This window comes from Numenius arquata, chromosome 12, assembly GCF_964106895.1.
Source record: "Numenius arquata chromosome 12, bNumArq3.hap1.1, whole genome shotgun sequence".
Taxonomy (NCBI): Eukaryota; Metazoa; Chordata; class Aves; order Charadriiformes; family Scolopacidae; genus Numenius; species Numenius arquata.
Window position 1 is genome coordinate 35,582,705 of NC_133587.1, and position 27,983 is coordinate 35,610,687.

The following is a 27,983-nucleotide window of genomic DNA, read 5'->3' on the forward strand; positions in this document are numbered from 1 at the left end:
CATCTTACATTTCCACAAAAAGGAGCACCTCCAGAGCAGTTCCGAGCAATCCCTAATTTGCAAATTACACTGTTTTGTTACACATTTTTCCACTGATGATCAGCTTTAAACCAGTCTTCAAAACCTTAATGTGCAGCAAATCCAGATTACCATAAGAGAAAAAAAATTTATATATAAAGCAAAAAGCCATGCTGTTAAATTTAAAAAGAAAAGAATCTTATGAGTGACTTCAGAAAAATGTGATGAATGACTTCCCCAGCTGTTTTGTCAACACTTCCATAGTAATTTGGCAAAAGCACAAAATCACCAAGTTTATCTTTTCATCAAATGGCTATTAGTGCTGGTGAAATCTCACAGACACGAGACAGTAAGAGCAAGCTCCACGTTTTATAATGCAATGCCCGTGCTCAGTTTGTATCTCCCTTTTATCCTGGGTCTTAAATATGACTCTAGGGGTTTCACATATTAATTACAAAAAAGAAAGAGATATTTGCCCTCTCCAGTTATACCCCACAACACATCACTCATTCCTCATCCGTTCCTACATCACTAGCACTAGGGTAAGCAAATCCCAGCTCCCAGTGCCTGCACACAGCCCTGATTTACAGAGCTCCACGTACAAAGACTACCGTCTTTTAACTGACCCTGAAAACGACAGGTGCAAATGACAGAGTAAAAGGAGGTCTGAGAGCTCACTAGGTCTTTATGAACCTTCACCCCAAAACCCAATCCTATTTTTGACACCTTCCTGACAACAAGAGCACTAAGCTGTTAGTGGGCATTCTCTTCGGAAATATTGACATGCTAATGAAGAGTCAGAATTTGAAAAAAATAGCATTGCAAGTTGATGTTCAGTACTAATTTTGACTAAATACTGTATTTAATTAGGAACCTGTATCTCCCAAGCCGTACCACTTTTTTTTTTTTGTTCGGCATCTCAAATCCACCAGGGAACTCAGTTTCCAAACAATCTTTCTTCCCCACTCACAGTCAAGCTCTTCAGCCTGTGCCTTAAAATCCACCACAGTTTAGGAATACAGCAAGTAATTTTTCAAATCCAACACCTTTCAATAACTAAATGTTCAGACACACAAATATATACACACAGACACAGACATACATACGTACATGCACAAAAAGAAATTGCTCCGTGTATGCTGCTCAAACTGAAGTTCTGGCCAAAATAACCAATAAATGGAGAGCACAGAAATACAGATTTTCTCAATTAAAAAACACCAAATGAGAAACATGACTATGATCCAACAATAATAATACTTACAATTCTCTTTTGTGCCCGGCAACAGTATCATCAGTCAGTTTATACGCTCCATCTGCAGAGATCCAGTAGGAACACGGAACGTTTTACCAAGAGAACTTGGCGAGTTTTGGAAACAGGAGAGTTCGAACAGCGACGTTAGTATCTGCTTGGTGTACTCAACGTGGCCACGCATCTCCTGGGAAGGCCACCCCACAGCTGCCCATGCCCAGAGCAATGCCTGTTCCCATCTTACGTTGCTGCAGCGGCACCATCCCACCTTCTCCTCTTTAAACATCTCTGAGATCCATGGGATGAAGCCCCAAGCACAATAACAACCGTTTCCAACCACAATCTCCGGGGCCAAAGTGAAAAGGGGGGAGCAGGATTTAAAAGCTACCACGAAGGCAGAGAAATTGGAACATATCACAGAGCACCTGAATGCCCACCGCCTCTTGGTGGAGAGGTGGATGTGCCCATGGAAGGGATGCACCCACCGAAACTGCGTGACAGGACAACAGCTCAACATCTGAAGTTGCCTGAATGAGCTTCTGCTCAAAATCACCCAGCATTCGGACATACCTCCGTCTCCTGTAATTCTGTAATGGCAATGAAGGCTTTTCCAAATATTTAAGTGACTATTTGCCACTGGACTCATTATACCATGGCATAAATATTTGAAAATCTTTAAAAACACTTCATCAAAACTGCAGAGCTTTGAACTGTTCAACTACAAATTGGTACTACGAGCAGTCCAAAGCGCAGGATCCAGCAAAGCTAATCCACCTCCCTCTTCAACACCAGCGAACTCAACATCTTCTCAGAAACACCTGCCAAGAGTTTTACTAAGTTTGAAGACGTGAAACTTCATTTAGGCTCCATTCTTGCAATCAGCACTGTGATACCGAAAGGAAACCTAGAACTGATGCACGACAGACAGGACTGACGTTCACCTGTGTTTGTCATCATGCAAGTCAGCGACTCTCATAAAAAATCCCAGACTTTGCACTTTTGAGAATATTTCATCACTTTCCAATTAAAGTTCTGACCTTGCCTGAACTCCCGCTATTGGACACAGCCTGGCATCTCTGCAGAAACAATCTCCTTTTCCACTAATTTTTAAAAACATTAAATAAAAGAATTAACAACTGTTTTTCTAAAGAAAAAGTTGCTTACTCAAGACTGCGTAGTGGACCGGAGACAAAATGACAGCACACAATGCAGTCGTTGCACCTTCCAGGGGGTGGAATCTGTTAGCAGAACCCCTCAAAGAGCAGAACTTCTATCGAGAAGACAAACCGCTAAATAAAACCACACTGGTGTAACACGTTCTGGACAACAGTGACATTCAGATAATATCTATAACATTCTAGTGGGAGGTGACCCTGCCGATGGCAGGGGGGTCGGAACCAGATGATCTTTAAGGTCCCTTCCAACTCTAACCATTCCATGGTCTCGGTGCGTCCATCTCTATCACCATTTCAACTGAAAATTTGGCAGCCCTATATTTTAAGGGAAGATCAAGCCAGAACTGACACAAAAATAAAAAACTGGCAAGGCTTTGACCTCTGTTAGCAGCATGTCATGTAATCTACGTTAAAGCTGCACTTCAAGTTGCTAGCTTGGCTCTGTGCCGCTTACAGGTCCATACTCCACACTGGAGACACTGGTAATTTGGGGAATTTTATCGCCACACCCAGAAAACACGACAATTAGCTGAATCTGGAGTTCGACGTGAACGAAGGCTTTTTGTTTCAGGAGAAGCTGAGGAGGCGTAAGGCAAAATTCAAACAGCTCTCATAACAGCTCTCATAAAATTCAAACAGCTCTCGTAAAAAAAGGCTTTCCACTGTTGGAAACTATTCTGTCCAGGGCAAGGAGCACCTCCCCTGCAAGAGAGCAGCACACAGCACGGGCACGCACTCCGCTTGGAGATTTATTCTACGAATAGGGTTACCAGGGATGTAGTCATCTCCTTCTATAAACATTTCGGGAGCGAAGCGCACACGTGATCTCAGAGCAAGTGCTAGAGAAGGGGCAAGAGTGAAAACCACATAAGAATAATCAATTAATCTTTTGTTCTTGATTCTGTTCATCAAGAAGAGCAGGGGGGCTTAAACACCTGTGTCTTCTCAGAAAAATGTTTTATTTCCCTGAGTTCAGCTTCTTGTTTTCGGGAGTGATTACAAGAAGCATCTTCTCAATTATTCATTGCATTAGAAAGCACTTAGAATTCACCTGCTCTTCTACGACACTTTTCAAGACGGACTTATATTTGTTAATAAAGAAATTATTAATGGCTACAAAACTGCTATGGGTAGGATTCAGGACAAATTACTCAACTTTCTTTTAACCTTTCAAATGGGACTGTCTTCCAATTCTTTTGGGCTGGTACTTTCGAGATGGATCAAAAGTAAGTCAACACCAACATTTCAGAAATACTTTGGCAATTATTTCGACAGCCCTCCTTGCAATAGATACCGCAAGTTATATACCGTACAGTTGTAGCTGGCATTGATATAACACCTCAAAAATATGAATATGAATAGTAAAGTACACCAAATTTTCTTTTTACTTAACAGTGGTAAAAATGATCATCTACTTTGTCATTTTCTAGCTGACTCTCTAGAGAAGTTGCTGTGCTTTGCCTAAGAACACCTGGTGATGCCTCTTCCAGCGATGTAACAGGGAACGCGAGTTGTACAAGAGAAAAGAATTGCATTTCCTAACTCTGAAATAGGTTCCACACCGGATGCAACTCAAAAATTTTGAAGCTCCTTGGAAAAGATGGATTGAAAAGATATAATTCTTTTGCTTTGCCAAGTTACAGCTCTGATACATTTAAAAAGAACGCGTTTTGAAGTAGTTTTCTGCTAACGAGCAGTCAACATGTACAAGCTGTACACTGCCTATATACTTTGCCAGCTACAGAAAGATTTCTGTGCGAGACTTCTTTTAAGGCAGAAAAGGGCAGAGCAAGTAGGGCACGAACACTTGTTTGCTTTTCCGTTAACAAGGTTCCTTGTCACTAGAGCTGTGTCTGCGCTGGTGGAGCTGAGCTGCTTTCGCTCTGCTCTAAGGCGAAAGCCTCACAGTTTTTGTTAGTTGTATAAAAAGGAGACTGCACAAAAGCTATTTTAAGGGCTGAATATTTAGATCTCAAAACATGCTTAATTTGGCCATAGAAGAACTAAGACTTAGTTCTGGAGTTCCAGCACTCTCCAAGAAGGCAGCCTTGCCCAGAAAATTAGGAAGGACCTTAGAGATACCAAGACTTGGCCATACAAGGGTTTACGTTTTGGTTTTGTTCCAAGCTCTTTTTGATGGTTATATGACCCAAATGCTGCAGAGTTATAATTCCAGGAATTTTCCTTTCCTCAGGCTTCTCTTAGAAATAAACTTGATTAACAAACGCAGCTCTGGGTATACACAAAACCCAAGTAAGCCTCTACAGACAGTTTCTTCACGCACATAAACCCTGTGGGAGACGCTTCTCTGGCTGTTCCCTGTAGAATTATTTTTCTGACATATCGCAGTCTTAGGCATTTAGCACACTACCAAAGACGATCCAATTAACAAAAAAAGCCAGCTTTTTTCAGCATAGTCACTCAAAAAATTCAAAACAAGCATATTGCTATCCACGTAAGATTTAACACACGCTAAAAATAAAAACTTTACATCGTTAAAAATGCTGCCCACATTTAAGAAAATGAATAGTTCATTCTGCCAAGTGAATCTTTGTCATAACATTACATTCATTAACAAAAGACCTCCTAATCTTCATCTTGGGAGCTGAAATTAGGCGCTCTCAAGCTCTGCAGTCTGTTGTTGGTGAGAAGACAGGACATGTACAAGGGCTCACTGAAATGCAAACTCCAAATTCCCTGGGACTGTCATCACGGCCCTCGCCCTGTATCCTCCTCATCACTAAACAATTGTTCACTACAATAAAGCCACTACTTACCTTAATAGATCCAGAATGTCTTCTCCCACATGAAGTCCACTCTCGGCACCTACGCATCCCAAACTGGATGCTTAAGGGCAATAGTCATCAGGCAACACTATCTGTGCCCTAGATGCTCGTGTTGTCTCCTCTATTCCCAGCTACCTGCTTCCCCAGCTCCTCCCGACAGGCAAGGCGGCCCCCGCACACAGCCATCCCTCCAATTCCTTCATCACAAAAGCATCCCCCAGTCTCAAAATTACAAGAATAATATGTCACATGCATTAACGTTAACACATCTGGAGAGGGAGGGAAGATGCTACGACACAGACGATGAAGAAAGGCCTGAAGGAACACTGCGCCCCATGCGGCATCTCGATCTGTGCCCCAGACTCCTGGGTTTCCGCTACTTCTCTCTAGAGCCCAAACACTTGCTTCACACTAAAACATGTTTTTCAAAAGCTTGTCTTTTAAGACACAGAAAGCTGGGGAAACTACTTCTCTTGGCAGGTTCTTCCAACAGTTAATCACCCATGTGCTAAAAATGTATGTTTATCTTCCCATTTGAATTTGTCTAGCCTTATACAAATGTTTATACCCTTCTTCCAAACAAGGTGACCTTTAATATGCAGAGTTTTATCTCAGTGGTGTACACATTTTTTTTAGAATCAAACTGGAATTTGGCACACCGTCCTCGGGCTGCAGAAGCACCTCCCCTGCCTGGGCTGGCGGGGAATCCAGCCCCCGCAGCAGCACAGGGCTTGGGCCGGCAGAGAAGGGGCGAACGCCCATTGCTTCTGCACTCACTGCGGTAACTCGTCATCAGGTTTTCCTGATGAGGAAGGCAAAGGCCAAATGAGGAAAATAATCCTTGAAATTTATGTCAACAGCACAAAACAGGCTGTGTTGGTTTCCTGCTTCTCCCTCACTGGTTTCATGCCCTGCAAGTTACATTGAGAAGCAGCATCACGCCTATCAGGGATGTTAAGACTTGCCTTTCTTCTTGGGATTAAGATATCCAAGCCCAGAAGAGACGGAAGTAGCACTAGAGGTATTGGATGGAAGAAGCATTTTGGTTGTTGTCCTAACTCAGAAGGTGAATCTCCTGAAGAGAAAAATCTTCCACCTCTTGGCACTCATTCAGGAGCTCAAAGACCGAGGGCAGGAGGTTCATGAACGTTACTCATGCTTGCAGGCAATACCAGATGTGTCCACAACAGCTTAAAGTGAACTTCTAGCTCTCTACTACTCTCCTGAACATCCAGCTCTGAGTTTGTATGGACGAGGTGAATAACCCCCTCTCGTTATTGAAGTGCTGTACACTTGGTGATAAGGACCTGACCGTATTTCCTGTAAACACCCAGCAGTAAGAGATGTATACGTCAAGATTAGCAGACTGATTATAGGAGGTGTCCAAGTGACTACTCAGCGGGCATGTCCAAATAAACCAAAGTACTAAAGTGTCTTCTGATGAGTATTGCTATGAAAAGCCTGGCCAAAGTCCTCTGAAGACCCAAGGCTTAGTCCTCCGACCCTGGCTAAGAGAGACTGAACTAAAGGCTGAGCCTTGGCTCCATTTTCCTCCAAAAATACTTCCACAGAGAAGTCCAAAGCAATTTTAAAACATCCATAGCCTAGTTCCCTTCAGAGGAAGGATGACAGAGACTGATACCACGGAACATGCCCTTTCAGAGAGGCGAGAGGCAGCACTCTGCTGCTGAGTAAGACAAATAGCGCAACAGGATGAACAAATTCAGACAGTTTCTGTCATGGGTTTTGTGCTGCTTGTAGCAAAAGGCAGCCTCCAACTACATGCCTAGGAAAAAGGTTTGCCAGATGTGGCTATGGTGACAGTTATGCAAATGTGCGGCAAATAAACGAGTTAATCTTACTCTATATATCAGTTACAAAGATTAACACAGACACGGCATCTATTTCTGGAGAGAAACGGAAAGGCTCCCGACGGCGGGGATCCCGGAAGGCTGGGATGTGCCCAGCTTCCCAGCTTCTCTACCAGATGTGCCAAAGCCTCTGCAAGCTTATGATTTTTTTTTTTTTCCAGGTAAACTCCCCCCCAGACCATGTTTCAGTCGAGCTTGTGACTGCATCCGAGACAGAAAAATCCTATTCCAGAGCTGCTGCTTTGCATCTTTAGCTGTTTTGGTAACAGCTCCCAGCAACTCCATTACAGACATCGCCAAAATAATTCTGTCTTCTGCCCATCAGGAATGTGTGTTCCACAGTTTGAATTCTATGACCAGTCACCCAGGCTGGATCCATCATTCAAATAAATTTACAAATAAGAAACAATGTGGAAGATTTCACATTTAACAGTCAATAAAAGGAGGAATTGAAGCTTTCTCAACATACCGCGCTGTTCGTTATACCACGTAAAAGCCTGGCATCCTTACTGTAGCCTTTACAAACTAGGCATTAATATTTAATCGCCCTCAGAATTAACTTTGAGTTGTATGAAAGGATTCAGCTTTATTTTGCCCGCTGGTGAACCAGCAGCTACGGGGGTGGGGTTTTTTTCCTATTTTTAGGAAGTTCACTCGAAGTTGGCTGCATTGAAAGGAATAGCTGAAAGAGCTCTCATTTGTGATTCAGTATGAAGGGTAAGTTACAGGGCAAAGCAAAGTTTGAAGAGTTATTACCGTAAGCTTCTAAAAATCTATTTTCTTCATTGTCAATTTTAAGTCATGCTGAAAAATGATCTATTTTTAGTGTTTTTAAAATGAACCCGCTATGCTGCAAAAACCAGCATTATTGAAAAAGAGAACTAAAGAGACAATTCCACTTAATAGCATCCTTTTCATAAAACTTTTTTACTTATCTTCCGAATTAAATATACTTTAATCCCCACCATTACATTTCGAAGCTGACATCTTCTCAGGCAGGAAATCTTTAGCTTCCTTTATTTGGAAGATAATTAGCACTTAGGCTACCAGTGCAATTTACCTTGTCCCAAGACTTCATAGCTTTCAGATTTGGGCACTATCACATCCAAACTCCTGCGTATGTTTTAGACACGGTAAGCAGGAGAGGGGATATAGTACTCACATGGGTTTTCAATTAACTTTCTACCAGCTGTTTTAAGTAAGATAACACCTAACCCAGTGCCAAGTCTGCCAGAACATAGTTTTCAGAGAAGTTTCAATGAGTTTGAATCAACTGTCAGCTTGCACAGGTTCAGGGTTATGGCTCAGATGGTCACAGCATTTTAATGTTTTACTTTTATTTTTCTAATCTGACAGCAGCATCTCAAAAGTGAGGCTTACTGTCCTGAGAATGCATGGCCTATGGTACAAACCAACCATCCGCTGCTTTAACTTTCCAGTAGCGCCACTTCACTCAAAACCAATTCTAGTCAAGGTATTTTTTTCCAAAACCAAAGCAGACCAAGCAGCAAGCCCACTATAACTATGAATTCGAAAGGTACGGTTTGTAACACTAACAAAGTAAATTTGCTCCATTCCAACACTATTGCAACATAAGGAACATTTCAGCATTTCGGGTGGAAGATAAACGGCTTTTTACTTAAGACAACCACTTGAAGAGAAGCAATAACAACAAGAAAACCCAAACCGTCTGTGTTGAGCACTACATAAAGCAAGTCTGTAGTCACGATTCAGTCCCAAAGTAAACAAGATCAGAGGGAGCAGACAGTGCAAACAAACTTCTTTTTTTTTTTTGGTTAAAAGAAGTTTCAAAGTCCAGGTTAACGCTGAATGGCAGATTACTGATGTCTGTATTGCAACTACCTCGTGAAAACACCATGACTTAAAAATGAGCCTGAATACTAAGACATGCAAAAATCACCACCAAAGAGACAGGTTTTCCAAAAGCACTTTTGAAATCTTTCATGAAAAAGTTAACAAGAATTCTAAGTTAAAGTATTGCAATTAGCATTGAGTGCTTTTGAAAAGTTCTCTGACCACAAAGCATCACACACCTGGAGCGTTCATTTTGCAACGCGACCATCCTCGAGGTAAACACTATCCTGTTCCAATCATGGATCACACTACGGCAAAGTAGGAAACAAGGTCACTTCTCAAACGGAACAGAAGCAAATTCAGGAACAGAACTCACATTTCCAAAAATAAAGAAATCACCAGACCATCCCAGAGATGGTCTGAAACACAAAAGCACAGCTAAATACAAAAGACAAACTGAAAGCTAATGCCAATACACGGAAGGAGACAAGCAAACAGGACAGACGGACACGGACACTGACAGGGAGATAGAAAACCCTTGGGCTTGTTTAGAGGTGACGGTGGGGTGGGGTTTTTTAAGTCTTTTCCAATCTTGTTTTCAGCATTCTAAGACTCAGTCCATCAATTAATCACGAGCTGATAGAGTATACATCTTACAAATGCTGTGCACACTTGCTCTGCAGAGCAGCTTTGTCACTTACACCACAAAACAACGCCTGTGATTCCCAGGAGATATTGTAAGCACCAAGAACAACAGCTTCAGCAATTTTGAAGTGTGAAGCATTCTAAGGCAAAATCCCAAACTTCTTCAGTAAAGCCAAGTGACAGAGGTAGGTGCCATGCAATCTAAGGAGAAACTTGTGTTACAGTGTACTGCATTGAAATTACCGCCATGCACAAGAGGCCAAATAGAGCTTGCACCAAGAAAAAAGCATGACAAAGTTATTGTATTCTACCAATGAACTTTGAGGCAGAGCATGAAAGAGTTAAGTGATTGAGCAGGTTCAAAAACTCCATCTTAAGTTTTTCCAAACCACTGGAGGAGGCTAAATTTAAACCGGATGGTGTCCCTAACCATTCAAAATTAATTCCTCCTGTATGAAAAAAAAGTACTTTTAATCAAACAGCACCTGTTTCTGAAAGCTACCTCATCCCACTGCGTATTTTATGCCTAGCATTTGCTAGAATTAAGAACATTTTCTGTTATTAAGGGGGTTTTTTGGCATTTGGGCCAAAATTGAAGTTTAAGGAAATATGCTGCCCTTGATGATCCATTACTTCTAATGAGTGGGTTTTGTACATACATGCAAATTAGATATTAGTAAGGAATGATATCAAAGTTTTCAGAGCAGCCTAAAAAGTGTGTTTTTCAATAGAAAAGAAACTCATTTCAACAGCACAATTAAGGAAGTCTAAATATCTAATAAATAGTAGGAAGAAATTAAATTGGATCCACAATAAACATAGAGTGAGGATTTATTTTGTGTAAAAATAAGAAACAGTGTTATTTAAAAAAAAAAAAAAATGTTCTACATATTGAAACAGGTGGAGACTATTTGGCTTAGGCCAAGTGTAAGAAGGTGACAATTTTTTTTTACATGTGGAACTGGAACTGCCAGTCCAATTGTATACTTGGACCAAGCCCACGTATCCACCCAGTTCAACCACCATCCTATTCAAATGCTGGTGGATGGGGATCTGCTGACTACTGCAGAAATCTCTACCCATGAATTCTGTCTTCTGCTGACTCATTTCTTCTTGTTTGTTTTTGTCTTTTGCCAGTTTCTCTTTTTACTAAGAAAATACAGCGCTGCCATTTAATGCTGCATTTTCTCCAGCTCTGACAACAACCAGCTTCAGCGGTCTGAAGGCAGAAGAGAGACTACCCAAAACACCGGATCTTCAGCAAATTTGCAGTGTTAAAAGATTTCATGATAGAACCCTGGAGTGAACAGTTTGTATATAATACTGTGAGAAGGACCACACTTTTCTGGGTAAGATCTAAGGCAAGCATGTGGCTACAGATTTGCCACTAGCAGCTATGCTGTCATAATTGTGTTCTTAACTCAAGCTACGTAATTTAAAAGTTAAAGGAGATTACCTGGGATTAAAATAGAAGGTGAAGTTTGAGAGTTTAATGTAAAACCTACGGGTACCCACAGGAAGGAATTCAAACTCAACTCCAGATTGTCCTAATTTTATTTGAGTTGGTTAACCAATTTTGAAGCACTTTTTACAGTTTACATAACTTAAAGGAGCACACTGTGTCCTATAAATATAAATTAACATTTTTAATAACTCAAAACATCACAACAAAGCCGGATTTTGAAATAAATTGCCTGTTTAGTTATCCGTATCAAGAAGTAACATACATGGGGAAGGCAAAACCAGCACTGACAAGAAAACACTGTTTAGTTCTAAACTGAGTTTGTGCTTCTACACCAAAAACACAACACTGAAGTAACAAGAACTCTGCAAAGAACTTGAAAAGGTACATAACTTCTGTAGTCCCAAAACCAAAGCACATGTTTATTTCTTCTTCTCCCTGTTACTTGGTTTGGTTCTATGAAATTAGCATTAATGGTAGAGGGACAAATGTAAGATATAGTAACTTTGCTGTACACATGAATTCTGTTGTAACAGTTTGTTAGATCCTTGGTTTGGCCTAAGTTGACTTGGTTTTCCTGCATGATAAATAAGAGCAAATCTTTTCGATGTATTTAATAATCAACGCATTTGTTAGTACAAAGCAGATGGTGTTCAGCAAGAAGGCATTAAGTGATCATTTGAAAACACCATGCCTTTTTTTTTTTTTTTTTTAAAAACACGAAGCCACCCTGAAGAATTTGGTGAAGACCAGATGTTCAAAGCTGGTGCACTGATAAAAACTGCACATCCGTGATTTATGCATAAAATTACTCAGAGCCTGGCAGGTGTTAACATATGCCAATACTAATTTGCATGCTTTCTCTATGACATACAGAAATCAAGCCAGCTTTCACTAAACTTTGAAAATCTGGTCTTAGCTACAAATTAACACTTTGCTTCACGCCAATAATTTAACAAAAGGCCTTCTTAGATTTTTGGTTGATGAGTAGAAATAAGAACGATATATTTTAACCCTAATAATTTTGTAGAAATCTTCTCCAAAGCAATTGTGTTTGTTCTCAAATTAGCAAAAACATCTTATTGTTCAGAAAGCCTTTTTTAATTATGAAATGTTTTCCTGTGTATTTATGTTCACTACAGATAATTTTTGAAGCAATCTCAGAACTTAAAGCTTTAGAAAACTTTTTTATTTTTACACTTCAGGCCTAGACACACAAAAAATTATGTATTAAGGTGAAAGATGGAGTTAGAGAGTCAGCCTCTGAATGCTTCTTGAAAATAGGTGCTTCAGATACAGGTTTAGAAAAGAAATTAAATATGTTTTCAGTCACACTGAAGAAAACATCTGCAAAGAAAAAAGGCCCTTGTCCTTAAGATTGAAGAAAAAGGTTGTAGGGGAAAGGAAAAAAAAAAAAAAAAGCACTGTTAGCACTGTTTTCCCAAGTTGCCCAAATCACACACAGACACAAGAAGGTTACAAATGCCATTCATGAAAGAATGCACCACAAACATCAGCATTTATTCATTTTGAATTTTTTTTTTAGCAAATGACAAAAGACCCAGCTCACTGGCTTCACTTTTGTTTACCTTTTGCTTACATTACACATTTAAACATTTGTCAAAACTTACTAAGTCGTCTGCATTCATGCACAACTAGAAAACATCCTTAATTTATTTAAACCAGAAATGCATTACCAGAAATGTATTAACATTGTTCACTACTAAACATTTAAAAAAAAGTTGAAATTATTAAAAAGTTTATCCTGGAAATGTTAACTTCACAGCAGACTTAAACTACTAACTGGCTCACATTTCAAACAAATTGGAAAAAGCAAGATTCATGCTAGTGTTAGTGTACATCTCGCCCTAGCACTACTGAAGGATCATGGTTCACCTTGATCATATATAATAAAAAGAAAAGTGCATACAGAAATTTACAACAATTTTAAGGACAAAAATGGTCCAATTGATGTGGTCCCAACAATTAACTCAAAAGTCTATGACAAATACGAGTTTCGGTGAGCTATTTATACTACTTAAGATTAAGTACGGATATACAGAAAGTTGAGTTCGTTTGAAATCTTCAAAAAATGTTCCTGTCAATCCTCAAATGGTGGCTGTTATAGCTTAAAATTTCTGTTAAATGCGTGCGTTGAATTACTTGTTATCCAAGCGTAGCAGCTGCTCCTTACCATTTATTGTTAGCGACCTTAACTGGCCATCTTCTTCGACTTCTACTCTCTCTTGTCCATTCTCAACAATTCTGTAGGACAAAACCAGAGTTAGCAGTTTTAAAGCACTGGAAGAAGTTTGAAAATACACACCAGGCCTAGGTTTTTAGATAACGAACTGTAAAGGAGCACTGCCTGCTTGATGCAACTGTAGTTGGCAAGCTTTCGTATTTAACAGCGCAGAAGCTGATATTGCTTATTTATAGCAGGAAAATTGCTTTCTGGAAGTCTGAATCCTCCTGTTTGTAGAGTTCACAGTTAGAGCTGTCGCTTCATCCATTGTCACAGTCGTACTGACACTAGGCTCTATTATCTAGAACTAAATGTCTTCTGACAGATCAACTGTGCAATCTTAATGTTGCATTTAGCACCTATCCCATTTGTTAAACACATAATATTCTAGATCTAATCATAATTTTTCATGACGTAAAGCACACTTTTAATTTGATCAGAGCAATTAACAAGGAGACCTACCGTATACCAAGTTTATGACTAGCATATACATTGCAAAATCTAAGAATCCCTGAATGGAAGGAGAGATTATTAAAGAGCTCTGTGGGCTTGGGGTTCGTTGTTTTTTGTTTTCTTTTGCTTGTTTTAGAAATGGGAAGATAAGGAATGTTTCAATTAATTTTAGAACAGTTAAAAATTATGCCTAAATTTTAAATACCTGGGAATTCTCCCCTCATTATTCAAATAAGGAAACCACATGGATTAATATACATTTTTCTGGAGATCACTTAGTAAAGAGAATACACCCAAATTAAAACCAGAGGGAATGGCTTCTTGCCTGAAGCAAAATACTACTCAGAGTAAGATTTTCATTGGGTATCCTGGGATATGACTCTTCTTTAGCCTTAGCTACCTTGTGGGCAGGCATTCTACAAAGGAAAAGGACTTCTCAGAGATAGTGAATGTGCCTTCCTAGATGCAGTTAACCATATTTCTTGCTTCTCTGCCTGCTTTCTAAATATGACAACAAAAGATATGACAGCTGTGTTCCTGACTTAGCCTACTTTTTATTATTAAAACATAGTGCCTTATCTTCTTCTGCATAAATACTTTCTTTGATATCTCTCACCTGGTACAATTCCCTCAAAAGTGGGCAGTTTTCAGATTTTTCTGGAACACACTCAGAAAAATACCATGACCACACCAGCATGTGATGACAAAGCCTGCATTTAAGTGATCAGGATGACAGATCTCTCCAGTATAACAGGACACAGAAGAACCTTGCACTTTGAAGTGTGGGACATGAGTTACCAAAGCAAAAAAAATTGGTTCTCCCTTGCTTTTCTGTAAATTTTCTAAGTACTGACATTACATTTTATTACTTTTCACTAACTTATTGACCATGATGTTCCATGTAGGTTACTCTGTAGCTAACCAATATTCGGGCTTCCCAAAAGCAGTAATTTCCCCATCAGAAGCAGGAAATAGTGGGAAGGTACACTGTGTATAGTATTTGAAAATTCACTTCCCAACAAACAGGAAAAGTTTTCCCCAAAGCAGGTTTCACTTGCTTATTTCACTTAACAGAAAAAAGAAAATTACTTTTTGCACAGACACTTAACTTCTCTCAAACACTGCCTAAGAAAGCAAACTAGAATGGATGTTAGGGAAAATGGTTCCATAACATTAAAAGCTTCACGATCAACAGAAACCAAGTGCACTTTTCTCCTCCAGAAGCTCACGCTGACTTGGCAGACAGTGGTCAAGGACCGTAATAAAAGATGTATCACTACACAGGAGGTTCTGAAGGCCTGGAAGAGCTCCATTATCAGGTCCCTTTCAAACAGCAAACAAGTTACAACCTTCAATTTTCATCAGAGCAGTTGCGAAAGCATGTCTCACACACCTGAACCCTCCTCGACTATGAAGAGTTTACACAAAACCACTGTCTTCCACATTTTCACATGCTACAGCTTTATGTAAACTCAGCAATGCCAAGAAGAATCGGAGAATCCAGTAAAACTTTTTTAAAGTATTCAGTGAAATCCAAGTAAAGTGATGACCTCAACATCAAAAGTAAAAATACATATACATACATGCATCACTATATTTATGTGTATACATATTGTATATTTATATGCATGTATTTACACATATATACATCTCTACATATAGTTTCATCTCACAATACATATATTGATATCACTTACCTCTTTGTAGTAATTTTTCTGCCGTTAACTATTTTAGTTGAGGTTGATACTGATTTGAAGTTACCCATCCCACTGCCACCAAATGATGTAGAGGAGAATGAAGTAAGGCCTCCATGTCCCAGGGAACCAAACGAAGTAAAACCTATTGGGAAAGAAGGTATTTGACTAAAAATGTATTTTCGCATGACTGTAGGATCCATATTAATCATCTCTCAGACTACATCCTAGCTTCAGGATGCCCTTAGCTGGATGCATCGATACAGCATCAGTGACTTGATGGCATTAAACACCAGTGTGAGAATAAAAAGATGGCTCCAGCCCCACCAACTTCTCCCATAGGGACCCATAGTTCAAATTCCAAATGCAGAGCATTGGCCAAAAAACATGTCATGTCCTCCCCTGAAGAAAAGGTGCTCAAGCCTATCTGCTGAACTCAATCATTGTATCATTCTTTCCACACAGAGTAAAGCTAGTAATTTTAATGAGCGTGATATTTTGCTTTAATGTAGATGTTGGGATGCCCTGAGTTAGCAGACAAAACAAGTTTCATATCACTAACATCCAACTAATACCCGGAATCTTAGCACCTGAAAGGATACTGACTACCAGTGGCACTCAGCAACCTCTGAGATACAGACATCAGCATTCAAACTGACTACCCTAGAACCAATACTAAGTAGTATCATGAGCTTTAGGCACACATTTATCCAGGATATTTTCAGGACCTTAATAAAAGCCATCACACCCCCATCACCTAAAAGCAAACAGAACAAGAACAATTCTAAAGCTATAAAGAAACTGTAGCACCAAAATTAAGAACATACAAAGTTCTTGACCTCTTAGAGGTCTGTTTGCTTTTCATGAACTTTCACATAGACCAAATATTGTAACTATATCTTTATTTACATTTAGACTTTACAGTGAGCAGCTTAATTTTAAAAAAGCAGCCTCAGAATTTCTTGAATTAAGTAGACAATTTATAATAAGCTGATAAATACTTTTTATTGAGATCTTTTGTGAACCAAAACTGCATTCCTTGTTAAATGTTGTGATAGTTACCTGTGTCAAATGAAGAAAAACCACTTCCAAAAGCAGGGAATCCACCAAAGGCAGAGAAAAATGATCCACCACCTCTGCTTCTGCTTCCCCTTGGACCCCGCCTGCCCCCGAAGAAGTCCTCAAAGGGGTCTTCTACAAAACAGAAGACAACATTTAAGAGGCCAATATTACTGAGTAATTCTGTATTTAATCATTAGGGATTCTTCATTAGAAAAAAAACCTTCCTGTTACGGATAAGAGTCTTCCTTTGAAATATTTGATGCTACTGAACTGAACTCTCCACCAAAAAGGCAATTCCTACGCTCCTTCTAGACTAAATTCTGTCTTACTTTTGGACCTAAAAATAGTTATAAAAGTAGTTGATTTCCTTATTTTAGCTGTTTAGTATTAAAACCTGTTAAACCTAATATAAACGCTCTTACAGTTTTCAATATAATGGAAGTGGCAAGAGCTACAGAAACAGTATTACTTTTACCATGTGCTCATATAGCATAATATACTGGAGGTATGCTAAAACATGAGATCAGTATTTATTTGAAGCTAACTATGTCTAGTCAGTTAGCATATAATAGATTTAACACACTCCAGATGCAGAATCATGATCTCTACACACCAAGTCACTGTAAGGCAAATCCTTCAGCTGTTACAGAAGTCCCTGTTATCAGACTAAGGTTTTCCAAGGTATAGAATAAAGAGTAGCACCAGACAAATTAAACTCTTAGAATTTGAGTTTAACAAATCGTATAATATTACACACAGATACCTGAACTTTCTAGCATATTTCTATTCAAGATGTATTGTGGATCACCATGATGAGGGCTCTGAAAGTGACTTCCAGATAGGTTATATCAATTATTGAAATATAAAAACAGCAGCCAGGGATTGATGAGTCATAATCTTAAAGCATTCAAAGTGTTTATTTTAGCACTTGCCATATTTGGTACTTCATTCTGATGCACATTTAGGCAGCGTATAGGGGTTTACACACGGTGTTCCAAAGGGGCATTCGGTACTTAACAAGCAGAAGGAGGAAGGAGAAATAGAGAAAGGGGGTCATGGATAAAATGCTATTTCAAATTCAAGTATAACTGTTATGTCATTCAGAAGAGCTGCTGTTCCATCCTCATCAGAAAGACAAGAGTCTCTTTCCAATAAAAAAAAAAAAAAGAAAAAAAGTGGGGGAAGACACCTATACAAGCTATCCTTATTTACTTTAGCACATTTTCCATTTTCCTAAAAAATAGTAATTACTAGAATTATCTGAAAACTGCTTTTTACTAGTGCTGTTAAAACAAAGAGCAACATATAAAATTGCAACCATATAACACTAAACATAATACTTGCATTAAAATCAGAAAGGTTTAGGAACTTCAGCTACACTCTCCATCAGTCACAACCCTCCCAGAAAGAGTGTGGTACAGTATCAATGATTTTACCAAGTTTTACAAGTGGGGACTCAACACTAGAAGATAACAGTTTGAAACACTGCTCAGAATAAGCTCTTACTGAAAAATGTAGAAAATGGTGATAGCAGCAATAGAATTATGAAAGCAAGGAAAGAACCTTGTAACTGCATGACTGCTCAGAACTACTAATTGAGAAAATGAAGCTCAGAAATGCAGTATTTATTCCACCTCTGGTACCCCCACAAAAATCCAAGATGACTTATGGTAAATAACCCAGTTAATGCAAGAGTGACAATACTAAAGCAATCAGTAAGATAACAAAAATGTGTTAGTTACCATTTGGTTTATGAGCTATTACTTAACAAAAGTGAAACATCACAATGTGTTTCTGTGGAACAAAGGCACCTGCTGAGGTCCAGATATATACTCTCATCAAAGACATAAAATGCCAAAAACAAAATAATAATAACCCTTTCTTCTAGCTTCCACCGTTATTGAATAAAACAAGATAGCACCTAACTTTTATCTTACATACACTAGACAAGCAAGTGATTAAGTTTTTTTTCTATCTCAGGTGTTTTTTTGTTTTGTGCTTTCTTCTTCTTTAATATAGAGTAAGTTTTCTTCAATATAAAGATGGCCTGTTATTACCTTTAAAACAATAGAAATTAAACAAATGCTTGGGCATGGAAATATGGGAGCCTACCGCCAAAATTACTATTTCTAAAACAAGCACTCTGACCATTTAAAGAAAGGCCATTTTTTTTAAGCCTAGCGTATCAGCTAGCAAGTAAAACCGCTGCAGTTAATTGTTTTGTAGTCCAATTTATTCTCGCTAGAGTGACTCACAAGTTAGTTATGAAGGTCATTCACTCACGTGTACAAACGATCTATATTATATTACTCCCACTGTTAAGCTTTCTATTTATAGTCTAATTTTTCTTGTTACCTGGAGTTCAAATAAAAACAAAACAACCTAGTATGTAAGCTTTGAGTTTTTAATCCTCCACAGTGTATCAGCTGATTCTGTGAGTGAATCTCTCCGGCACAACAGCAGCAGAAACTTGCAAAGGCTTTTAAGTGAGGATCACAGAATATCCCAAAGATCCCTACTACCAACCCAGCTTCTAAATGGATTATTGCCTACTCCTGCCCACAAAATCCTAACGGAGACTTGGACCTGCCTTATTAGCCTTTGGCAACCCTACACACCAAAGAAAGAGGTCAGCGCTCCATGTTGATAAGTGTTCTAGCCTTAGGTGGTTTCTGTTAGCAGCCCTGCTAGTAATTCCCCAGTGCTCTTCCAGTAACTCTCTCCAGTAAATAAGGTACTCAAACCAGTCTCCTGCAGTGGACTGCAGAATGCTCAGCAAGATGGATTATGCAGAGACAGGAAAATGGGTAGGGCTTTCCTGAGGGTATATTTCTTACTATCCTGACAGCCATCCAGGCACAGCACGCAGAAAAAAAAATAATGCCAAAACCATTGAAGAGAGAAGGCAACAGGAGGCTTCTGCATTACCATTTGTTGTATCTACCACCAAACACATTAATACAGCAACCTCACAACTACTCAGACCCTGTTTATGCTTTTAGTCCCTAAATCAGCATGATTAATAGTACCACTCAGCAAAATATAACATTTCAGCCTGGTAGGTCTATTTTTGTGATTTAGCAGAACCTCTCCATGCACGATAACCTTTTCACAGAGATGGCTTTTTCTGAACAGTTCAAATGCAGTGAGCGTCACAATGTCAGTATGTCTGGTTTTTTTACTTACTTTTATTCTTACAATAGTCCTTTTAGTGCAATTTACAATCCATGTAATTTTCTTATTGAATGTTAGAAGCATACCAGATCAACAAAACTAAGCAGTAAAAAAAAAAAAAAAACCCACAAGTGAAGGCCTTTCTAAAAAGAGAAAAATACTATATAAATACCATACAACTTTAAAGCTTCAGAAAACCAAAATACTAGACCAGTGTTACCTCAGAATATCAGTACTTATCTCCTGTTTGGAGATAAATCCACAATTTTTTCTAATCCAGGTATTATCAGAAGCTTATGGGAGGACAGAATATCAGATTCAGTTTCAACAGAAATGTTAGAGCACGCTTCTGACACGAAACTTGTGGTGCTGTCAAAACAGCAAAGATAAGAGAGACCAAAAGGTGAGAAATTTCATGACTCGCTTCTAGTCTATCCATAACAGGAGATGACGTGAAGCTTTGGAGGGAAAAAGCAAATGCTTAAGCAAAGAACTCACAGTAACCTGTTACCAAAAGAGGTGCAATGAAGGACTTCAGGATTCTTGCTGTTACTAGGTAAGAAGCCTGCAGTTACAGAAGCCAAAAAGTTAAGGTGAAGGTAGGAACACAAAACCCCCAGCAACACAAAAGATTGTATACTAACAAACCCACCTGAAAATAATGATATTAGAGGTAATGTTTCCAAAATAATTTATTTAGAAAAATCATTGCTAATTCAATTTTACTTCAAAAGTCAGATAACAACTATACTGCATATCTCTTTGCAGTTCAAAATGAGGTAGGCCATGATCCCTGCTCCCCTTGGGAGTCCTCAGCTGCAATATAGAAACAGGATTTCCTCACTTTCAGCAATATAATCCAGTTGCAGAATACTACTTGAAAGATGCGATCACTCTTCTTTCCTGCCTTGTGATCATGGAACTGAATGGCAAGTTGCATTAATTCACTGATCCAAAGAAAACACTGAGTGTTTGTATTGTTAGCTTTCTGTTGCATCCATGAGCTAATCTGACTCAATGCAGTCCTGAGTAATGTGCTCTAGGCAATCCTGCTTTAGCAGGGGAGTTGGACTAGATGATCTCTAGAGGTCCCTTCCAACTCTAACAATTCCATGATGCTAAAGAAAACGATCAGGGAAGCGCCATACAATAGGGGAAGGGAGAAAAGGGAGCAAAAAATCAGAATATCTACGTTTGACACAGTCCACAATTCAATTAAATTTCATGAAATTCATTAAAACAATCTAAGCCGTTAGCCGAAATCCACAATACACCATGAACTAAAAGTGCCACATTTCCTATGACTGTCACTTCTACCATGACACTTGTACTCTGGCAGCTGCTTGGGGAACCAGATCAGGAACTGATCAGCTGAAAAGAGCTTCTCCAGATGAAAGGAGTCCAGCCACATCAATTCTTTGCTGGGGTTCACAGTGTGACCATAAAAGCAACTGTGCTGCTTACAAGGAAGACAGAAGGAAGAAGTGCCCAAAGGTCAAAAGCAGCGCAGGCAGATGCTTTGCCATAGTAGGACGCTATCCCTGATGAAAGCGTGTGCATTCCAAATGCAGTGCCATCATTCACCTCCAAAAAAATCAAGAATTGAGAAACTGTGCACTGTCAGCAAATGTTCCCGCATGCATGCACTGCTGCAGCCAGAGATGTTGACTCTTACAGGGACAGTATGCAATTGGAACATTACTGCTGTTGAACGCAGTGTTGATTCATCTGCCTGGAGTGTTTCAGCATGGTCTTTTATAATTGTTCCCTTCCACAAATTACATCTCAAACAGATGTTTCCTCCACTTATTTAAGGACATTTACCAGGAGAAGCATTTGAAAGCCTCTCTAATGATATATAGCAGAGCATCTGGCATTAATAAATTCTTAGAAAAAGGACTCTTAAAACTTCACCTTTGAATGCCTTCTATACCATAATTACATAGATGCTAGAGTACAGTAAGTCCAACTCTGAACAGCATTTCGTATTTCATAAAAACATAGACTAGTTTGGGTTGAAGGGGACCTTTAGAGGTCCAATCCCCCTGCAATGACCAGGGACATCTTCAACTATATCAGGCTGCTCAGAGCCCCGTACAGCCTGACCTTGAATGTTTCCAGGGACAGGGCACCCACCACCTCTCTGGGCAATCCATTCCACTGTCTCACCACCCTCAGTGTAAAAAAATTTCTTCTTCTTCTCCTTAGTCTTAATCTTCCCTCTTTTAGTTTAAAACCATTACCCCTCGTCCTATTGCAACACACTCTGCTAAAAAGTTTGTCCTTGTCTTTCTCATGAGCCCTCTTTAAGTACTGAAAGGCCACAATAAGCTCTCCCCAGAGCCTTCTCTTCTCCAAACTGAACAACCCCAACTGTCTCAGCCTGTCCTCACAAGAGAGGCATTACATCCCTCCTATCATCTTTGTGGCCCTCCTCTGGACCCACTCCCAACAGGTGCAGTGTCCTTCCTGTGCTGAGGGCTCCAGAGCTGGATGCAGTACTCCAGGTGGGGTCTCACCAGAGCGGAGTAGAGGGGTAGAATCACCTCCCTTGACCTGCTGGCCATGCTTCTTTTGATGCAGCCCAAGAAATGGTTGACTTTCTGGGCTGCAAGTACACATCATCAGCTCACATTGAGCTTTTCATCCACCAGTATCCCCAAGTCCTTCTCTGCATGGCTGCTCTCAACCCCTTCATCCCCCAGCCTGTATTGATACTAGGGGTTGCCCCAACCCAGGTGCAGGACCTTGTATTTGGCCTTGTCAAACCTCGTATTTATTAAACTGCTGCCCAAATATTCAGGCACACTTAAAAATGGAGGAATCTTTCACTATCACTGTATAACCCACCCTCTTTGTCTCCCCTTGTCCCATGTTCAGCATTTGTCCTCTGACCAATTTAACCAGCTAGCCCTCCAAGAAAAAAAAAAACAAAACACCAAGAGAATATTAGTTTAGCAACCCATAGAGCCAAAGCATTAGTTCCATCTATTCCTGTTTGATAATACTGTCTGGGTACTGAGACAATTCCTGTGTTTCAAAGACTTTCTTTGAACCTATCAAAGTTATTTCTGAAAGAAACATGGTAGTGAGATTCGGACCATTCAGTGGATAATTATGATCTAAGACTGGTGCTCACAAAATACACTTGTGCACATTCATACCAAAGTAATGAATGCACATGCAAATCTCTGAGCACTTCATAAATACCAAAAGCTGCAAATTAATGTCAACAAAAAGATTAATTAGAAAGAGGACAATGTTGTGCAAGACAGCTTTAATTGAAAGCCTCTTCCATTTTCAGTTTTAAGAACCTATTTGACTAACAAATACATTTTTCATTAGAACACCTAAACATCATAATTATCAGAAATGGCATCACATGTATATTTAAACCATGATCTGTCTCTTATGCAAACATTTTACCCCAGCAAGACAACTTTCTGTCCTTGAGACGAAAAGGTTGAGGAAGCTATTCCATTTCTAAACAACATTCTAAAAGACAGATCACGTAAAATACAGTTTGCAATGATTACTGCACACAGATTTTCCTCTTTCCTGTCAGGTGGAGATTCTTTAGCCTGGATGCCTAAGTCACTATACTTTTCAAGAACTTTCATGCCTCATTTTATGTAATCAATATTACAGTAGTCAATCTGCTGTAATTCTGTTGTTCGATGGAGCCAAACTACATACCATATAACTAGCTAGCTGACATTCTCCGTGACAAATACTTGTATGCAGCTTGCCATGTAAAAATTTTAAGTTTAATTTTACCTGTTTCCTGTTTCCAACAGTACAGATTTTTAAATACCACATTAACCAGATAACCAGCATTCTCAACGGAAAACTCCACAGAACGTATAAGTCTTTACGTACATCATCCGGTATTAAATTTAGATTAAAATACATCCTGAATTCTACTTCACAAACTCAGAAAAATATCTAAGACATTTACTAAATACCATATCGGAAGGCACACTGAGAGTACAAAAGTGTTCAGGAACTATAGCAAAACTGTCAAGATTAGACTTTGTTAATCTCTTTCCACACAGATTATAGAGAGGGCATCCACCTGGAGCAACTGATCACATCGCATTATTAACGCATTTTACCACGCAGAAAAACATGGTTCTGTGTGTGATTCCTTTGATTAGGCATACAGGTGTCTAAACTGTTTGAAATGCTTTGAAACATCCTATCTAGCTTCTACCTACTGCTGTTGGAGGATACTGGTCTGCTGTAGGTCCCAAGTTTTATCTTCCAGCCCACAGAGAAATTACTCAGGCAACTCAGATACACACCTGGTAACATTTGAAGTGTTTCAGGGTATGGGAAGCTCAGTGTACATGAAAGACTTAACTACTTAATGAATTGTTTGAACTACTAAATTGCCTGCTAGGTAATGTTACGTTCTTGTGATATCCACTCAAACTTTCAATTAATTCCTCACTGATAATCCCTTCCAACACATAACCCGTTCTTGAAGTGAGTGTCTGAAAAGCCTCTAAACCAAAACTGGAGTCAACAGGCCAGAATCAGTGTCCAGCATTTTTGCCTACACCCAGAACACGTCAGTTTCTGTCCCTCACAGTGCCTGGAGCAGCAGCCTTTAATGAATACACCTCCATTACCAGTGGTAACATTCCCTCACTATGAACTGTTAAAATACAGCAGAAGAATGTCCTTGAAAATTTTACAAATAAAATACAAACAGAACACTACATGGTGTCACAGAAAGCAAGCCGACATGTCTCAAAAATTAACAGAGTTAACCTTCTGTCATATTATCAGATCAAGGTTTAGAAAGTTCTAGCCTTGATGCACCTTTCTTTTTACAAAAAATTTGCCTGCAAATCAGTGATGAGAAATTGTGACTGGCTGAGCCAATTCCGGTGCAATACACAGAATGTAACATTAGCTTTGCTCCATTTGGAAGCGTTCAAAGCTGTCTTCAACAACATTAGAAATTTTCATTTGAAAAGTCTGAAGGGACTCATCAGTTAAAAATCATTGCTGAAGTCTTCATACATTCTCCTCTTTTCTACAGATGAATAAAGATGTCTCTGTTTATAAAGAAAACTTTCTGTAACTGCAATAGCAATGCAACACAGCTCAGTGGAGTTTCACGGACTCAATTCATAGTACAATTTTAGATATTCTTCACATCCATAAATTTACAGGGATTATGCATCTGAATGCTGCTCTTTACAAACATTCAATGGCAATCAGGATATAGAGTCCCACCTGCATTCTGTGGGCTTCACTACACACTACTTCAAATTGTATAAAAGGTACAAACATTTCAAAATATTAATTCATGTTCGATTCCACCAATGTACATTTTTAGAAAGCACTCAGTCCTTATTCAGCTCCTTATAAAACCAATTATAATCTGAGTAGCTCCTTAAGAAGTCACTAGTTCCACAGAAAATTCATCAAGTTGAAAAGTCCTCATTTTTAGAGGATAAATTCCCTTATTCTTCAGGACAGAAGCTGTTCCACTAGTGTATCTACAAAGCAGACTCTACAAGGGCTATAGTTCACCAAGGCAAATAGTCACGTTATACATAAATTTCTACCGCTCACTTTTGGCATTATTAAATGCACTACATCCAATTGAAAGCACTCACATTTACATGTTTTACCACCTTAAATTTTCATGTAAATATTGCAGAGATTGTTGCAAACACTTTTTATAGAAAGTTGTGGAAAAACCCTTTTGAGTTACACCTTTCCATATCAGAGAATGTCTTAAGCAACTTAAAGCAAAAAATAGAGTGCTCACTTTGAAGCCTTCTGACTAGAAAAATTAGAAGAGCTTTTACTGAGAATCCATCTCAACTAAACTGAAATCCTCATCTAGAATTCCTTAAGATCCTGCTGCTGCTCGCAGAACACTGAAGAAGTTGCATCTTCCTAGTTCAGTCTGTTTCACCCATCAGTATTTTGCTAGATGCTTCCTCTGATCTGCCCTTTACTGCTTCTGCTGATTTCCCACTGGATCTAATTGCTCAAGTTCTGCTGTTTATCCTCAACCAGATTCTTCCTCTAGTTACTCATCTAATTCTTCAACTAACCTTCTACTGAATTCAACCTCTAGCCCTTTAACCCCCTTCTAATCCTTCATTAGTCATCAAACAACTGATGATCCCTGAATAGCAAACTAAAGAAAGATATAATTAACATCTGAGCTGAATTAGGCCCTTAATGCTGTCAGCAAAGATAAAAAACTACCTTTAAAAATGTTAAAACATCTATATACATTATTATAGATATTAACCAATGTCAAGGCACTGATAAGGAAGAGAGCTGCTTCTTCCAGTTTTCAATATGGGACTTTTTACTTTCTCTAAGTAAACACTGAACACAGGACCTATAATGCTGCTTTATAGGTCAGCATTTTATGCAGTAGAACACACACAGAGAGGCTGAGTAAGAACGCCAGCACCTTTGAAAAGACCTTCAATACACTAGAGCAAGCAGCATCACAAATCAACACTATGACAAAAAGATTACTTTGACAAACTTATCACTTATTGCGTCCTTTAACTAAATGAAGCATCTGAGCTTCAAGAACTACTGAGGTTGAGCAGTCAGGAGCTTTATCCCCCAAGCAAACTCATGACATGAATTTGGGAAAATGTCTAGATTATATATGCAGCTGTTTTTATTTTGATATGAGAAAATCATTCTTGCTATGATACAAGCTCACACCAAGAGCCATGTTGTAACAGTTACAGTTAACCTGTCCAGTTCAGAAGCTCTCAAAGCTACATTAAACATTTACAGATCAAAAGAGATCAAATTCAACAGACTAAGTTTGCCCAGTCAAATTCTGTAGAGGGAATTCCAGCATATACTTTTTCTGTTGCATGTTAGTTCCTTCCAACCTACAGAGACACAGCAGCCATGATTTTATGTTTTTTTAAACCAGGCCTTCCAATAAAACACAAACTGGCAAGCCATACCTGTTCTGTACTATTAAATCAACCAAGAAGAAACAGGTAGGACACAAACATTTTAAAAATAATACAAAACCACCAATTGTCTACTTCCAATTTTCACAGCTATTTCTAATAAAACTGCATTAGCTAGGTTTATTTTCTAAGAGTAAAGTTTTAGCCACACTTCAGATACACATAACACTAACGCATTACTTACCAAAGAAGTCAAATGAAAAGGGGTCCCTTCCACCAAAAAACTCCCTAAAAACATCTTCTGGGTTACGGAATGTAAATCCAAATTCAAATGGATTATCGTGATGATTTCCACCTAAGAAGAAACGTTAAATTTCAATTACCCTCACACATTCTTACTAACAAAAAAGTTCAGGCCTAGATGATATTTGAATAATTTAAAAATAAGCACATTTCTAAAATTCCTCTTTTCAGGTCTCACTCAAGTTAAGTACACACAATACTTTTTGTAATTAATTCTCTTTTCTCTGTTTCCAGATATCAGTAATACCTTTTACAGCAACTAGAAAAATTGTAAAAACAATTGTAATTTCAATTTTCGGAAGATCACACTTCAGGCATTTCCAGATTCCTGCATTAAAAAGAAAGCTGCATAAAATGGGGAGAATAGAGAAAGCAAAGAACTGCTAGTTGTCAACATACCTCCGCCTCCATTTATTAAGCCTTCTTTTCCGTATCTGTCATAGATGTCACGTTTTTTAGCTACAAGGAGAAGTTGTACATCATGTCAGTAAATAGGCACATTGAACTTGGAGAAAACTAAAACGACTTAGCTGGTAGTCTCAGCTACACATCTTTTCAAAGCTAGTTTATTTAAGGAAGTTCTAGCACGTAACAGGTGAACACTTTTGTTCAGGATTGCCAAAGCAGTTTAGGTTCTGAAAAAACAGGTACTAAACTTTAGACTTATTACCACTTAGTTGCAGAAGCTCAGGTCCTGCTGTTTCAGAAAAAAATTCTGGTATAAGGAAGCTTCCCTTTAAAAAGAATACTGCAGTCCTCACCTTTACATAGGTACCACAGAAACCTTTAGGTTGCAAAGGACCTCTGGAATTCAATCTTCTCCTCCAAACAACTCTAATCAAAAGGTTGGTCAAACCTTGCCTGGATAAAGCCCCAGTCTCATCAATCTCCAAGAAAAAATACCCCCCAGCCTCCCTGGAAAACAATCCCAGTGCTCAAGCATTCTCATAGTAAGCATTTTCTTCCTTCTATCCAATCGGAATTTTCCGTGTTGCAAACCTTGACCATTGCCACTTTTCCTTTTATTGCACAAGACCAAACCCATCATGACAGTTAAAAGAAAGGAAGGACAGTGTCTGCATGAGTGACTGCAAAACCCCTCAAATTAACT

General features: G+C 38.9%; 1 protein-coding gene across 5 annotated transcripts in view; it reads right to left on the minus strand.

Moving 5' to 3' along the window:
- DNAJB6 (DnaJ heat shock protein family (Hsp40) member B6) overlaps positions 1 to 27,983 on the minus strand; it is a 61,258-nt gene that overhangs the window by 19,729 nt on the left and 13,546 nt on the right. For 2 of the 5 annotated variants that reach the window (XM_074156852.1, XM_074156851.1), the window contains exons 4-8: positions 27,272 to 27,331; positions 26,814 to 26,924; positions 16,476 to 16,607; positions 15,417 to 15,558; positions 13,216 to 13,286 (exon numbers count right to left, since the gene is read on the minus strand). In XM_074156852.1, coding sequence (XP_074012953.1) covers positions 13,216 to 13,286; positions 15,417 to 15,558; positions 16,476 to 16,607; positions 26,814 to 26,924; positions 27,272 to 27,331 — 516 coding nt within the window. Of the gene's footprint in view, positions 1 to 11,740; positions 13,287 to 15,416; positions 15,559 to 16,475; positions 16,608 to 22,553; positions 22,557 to 26,813; positions 26,925 to 27,271; positions 27,332 to 27,983 lie in introns of those variants that run through there. The other 3 variants (XM_074156853.1, XM_074156854.1, XM_074156855.1) reach the window with 3 other exon arrangements.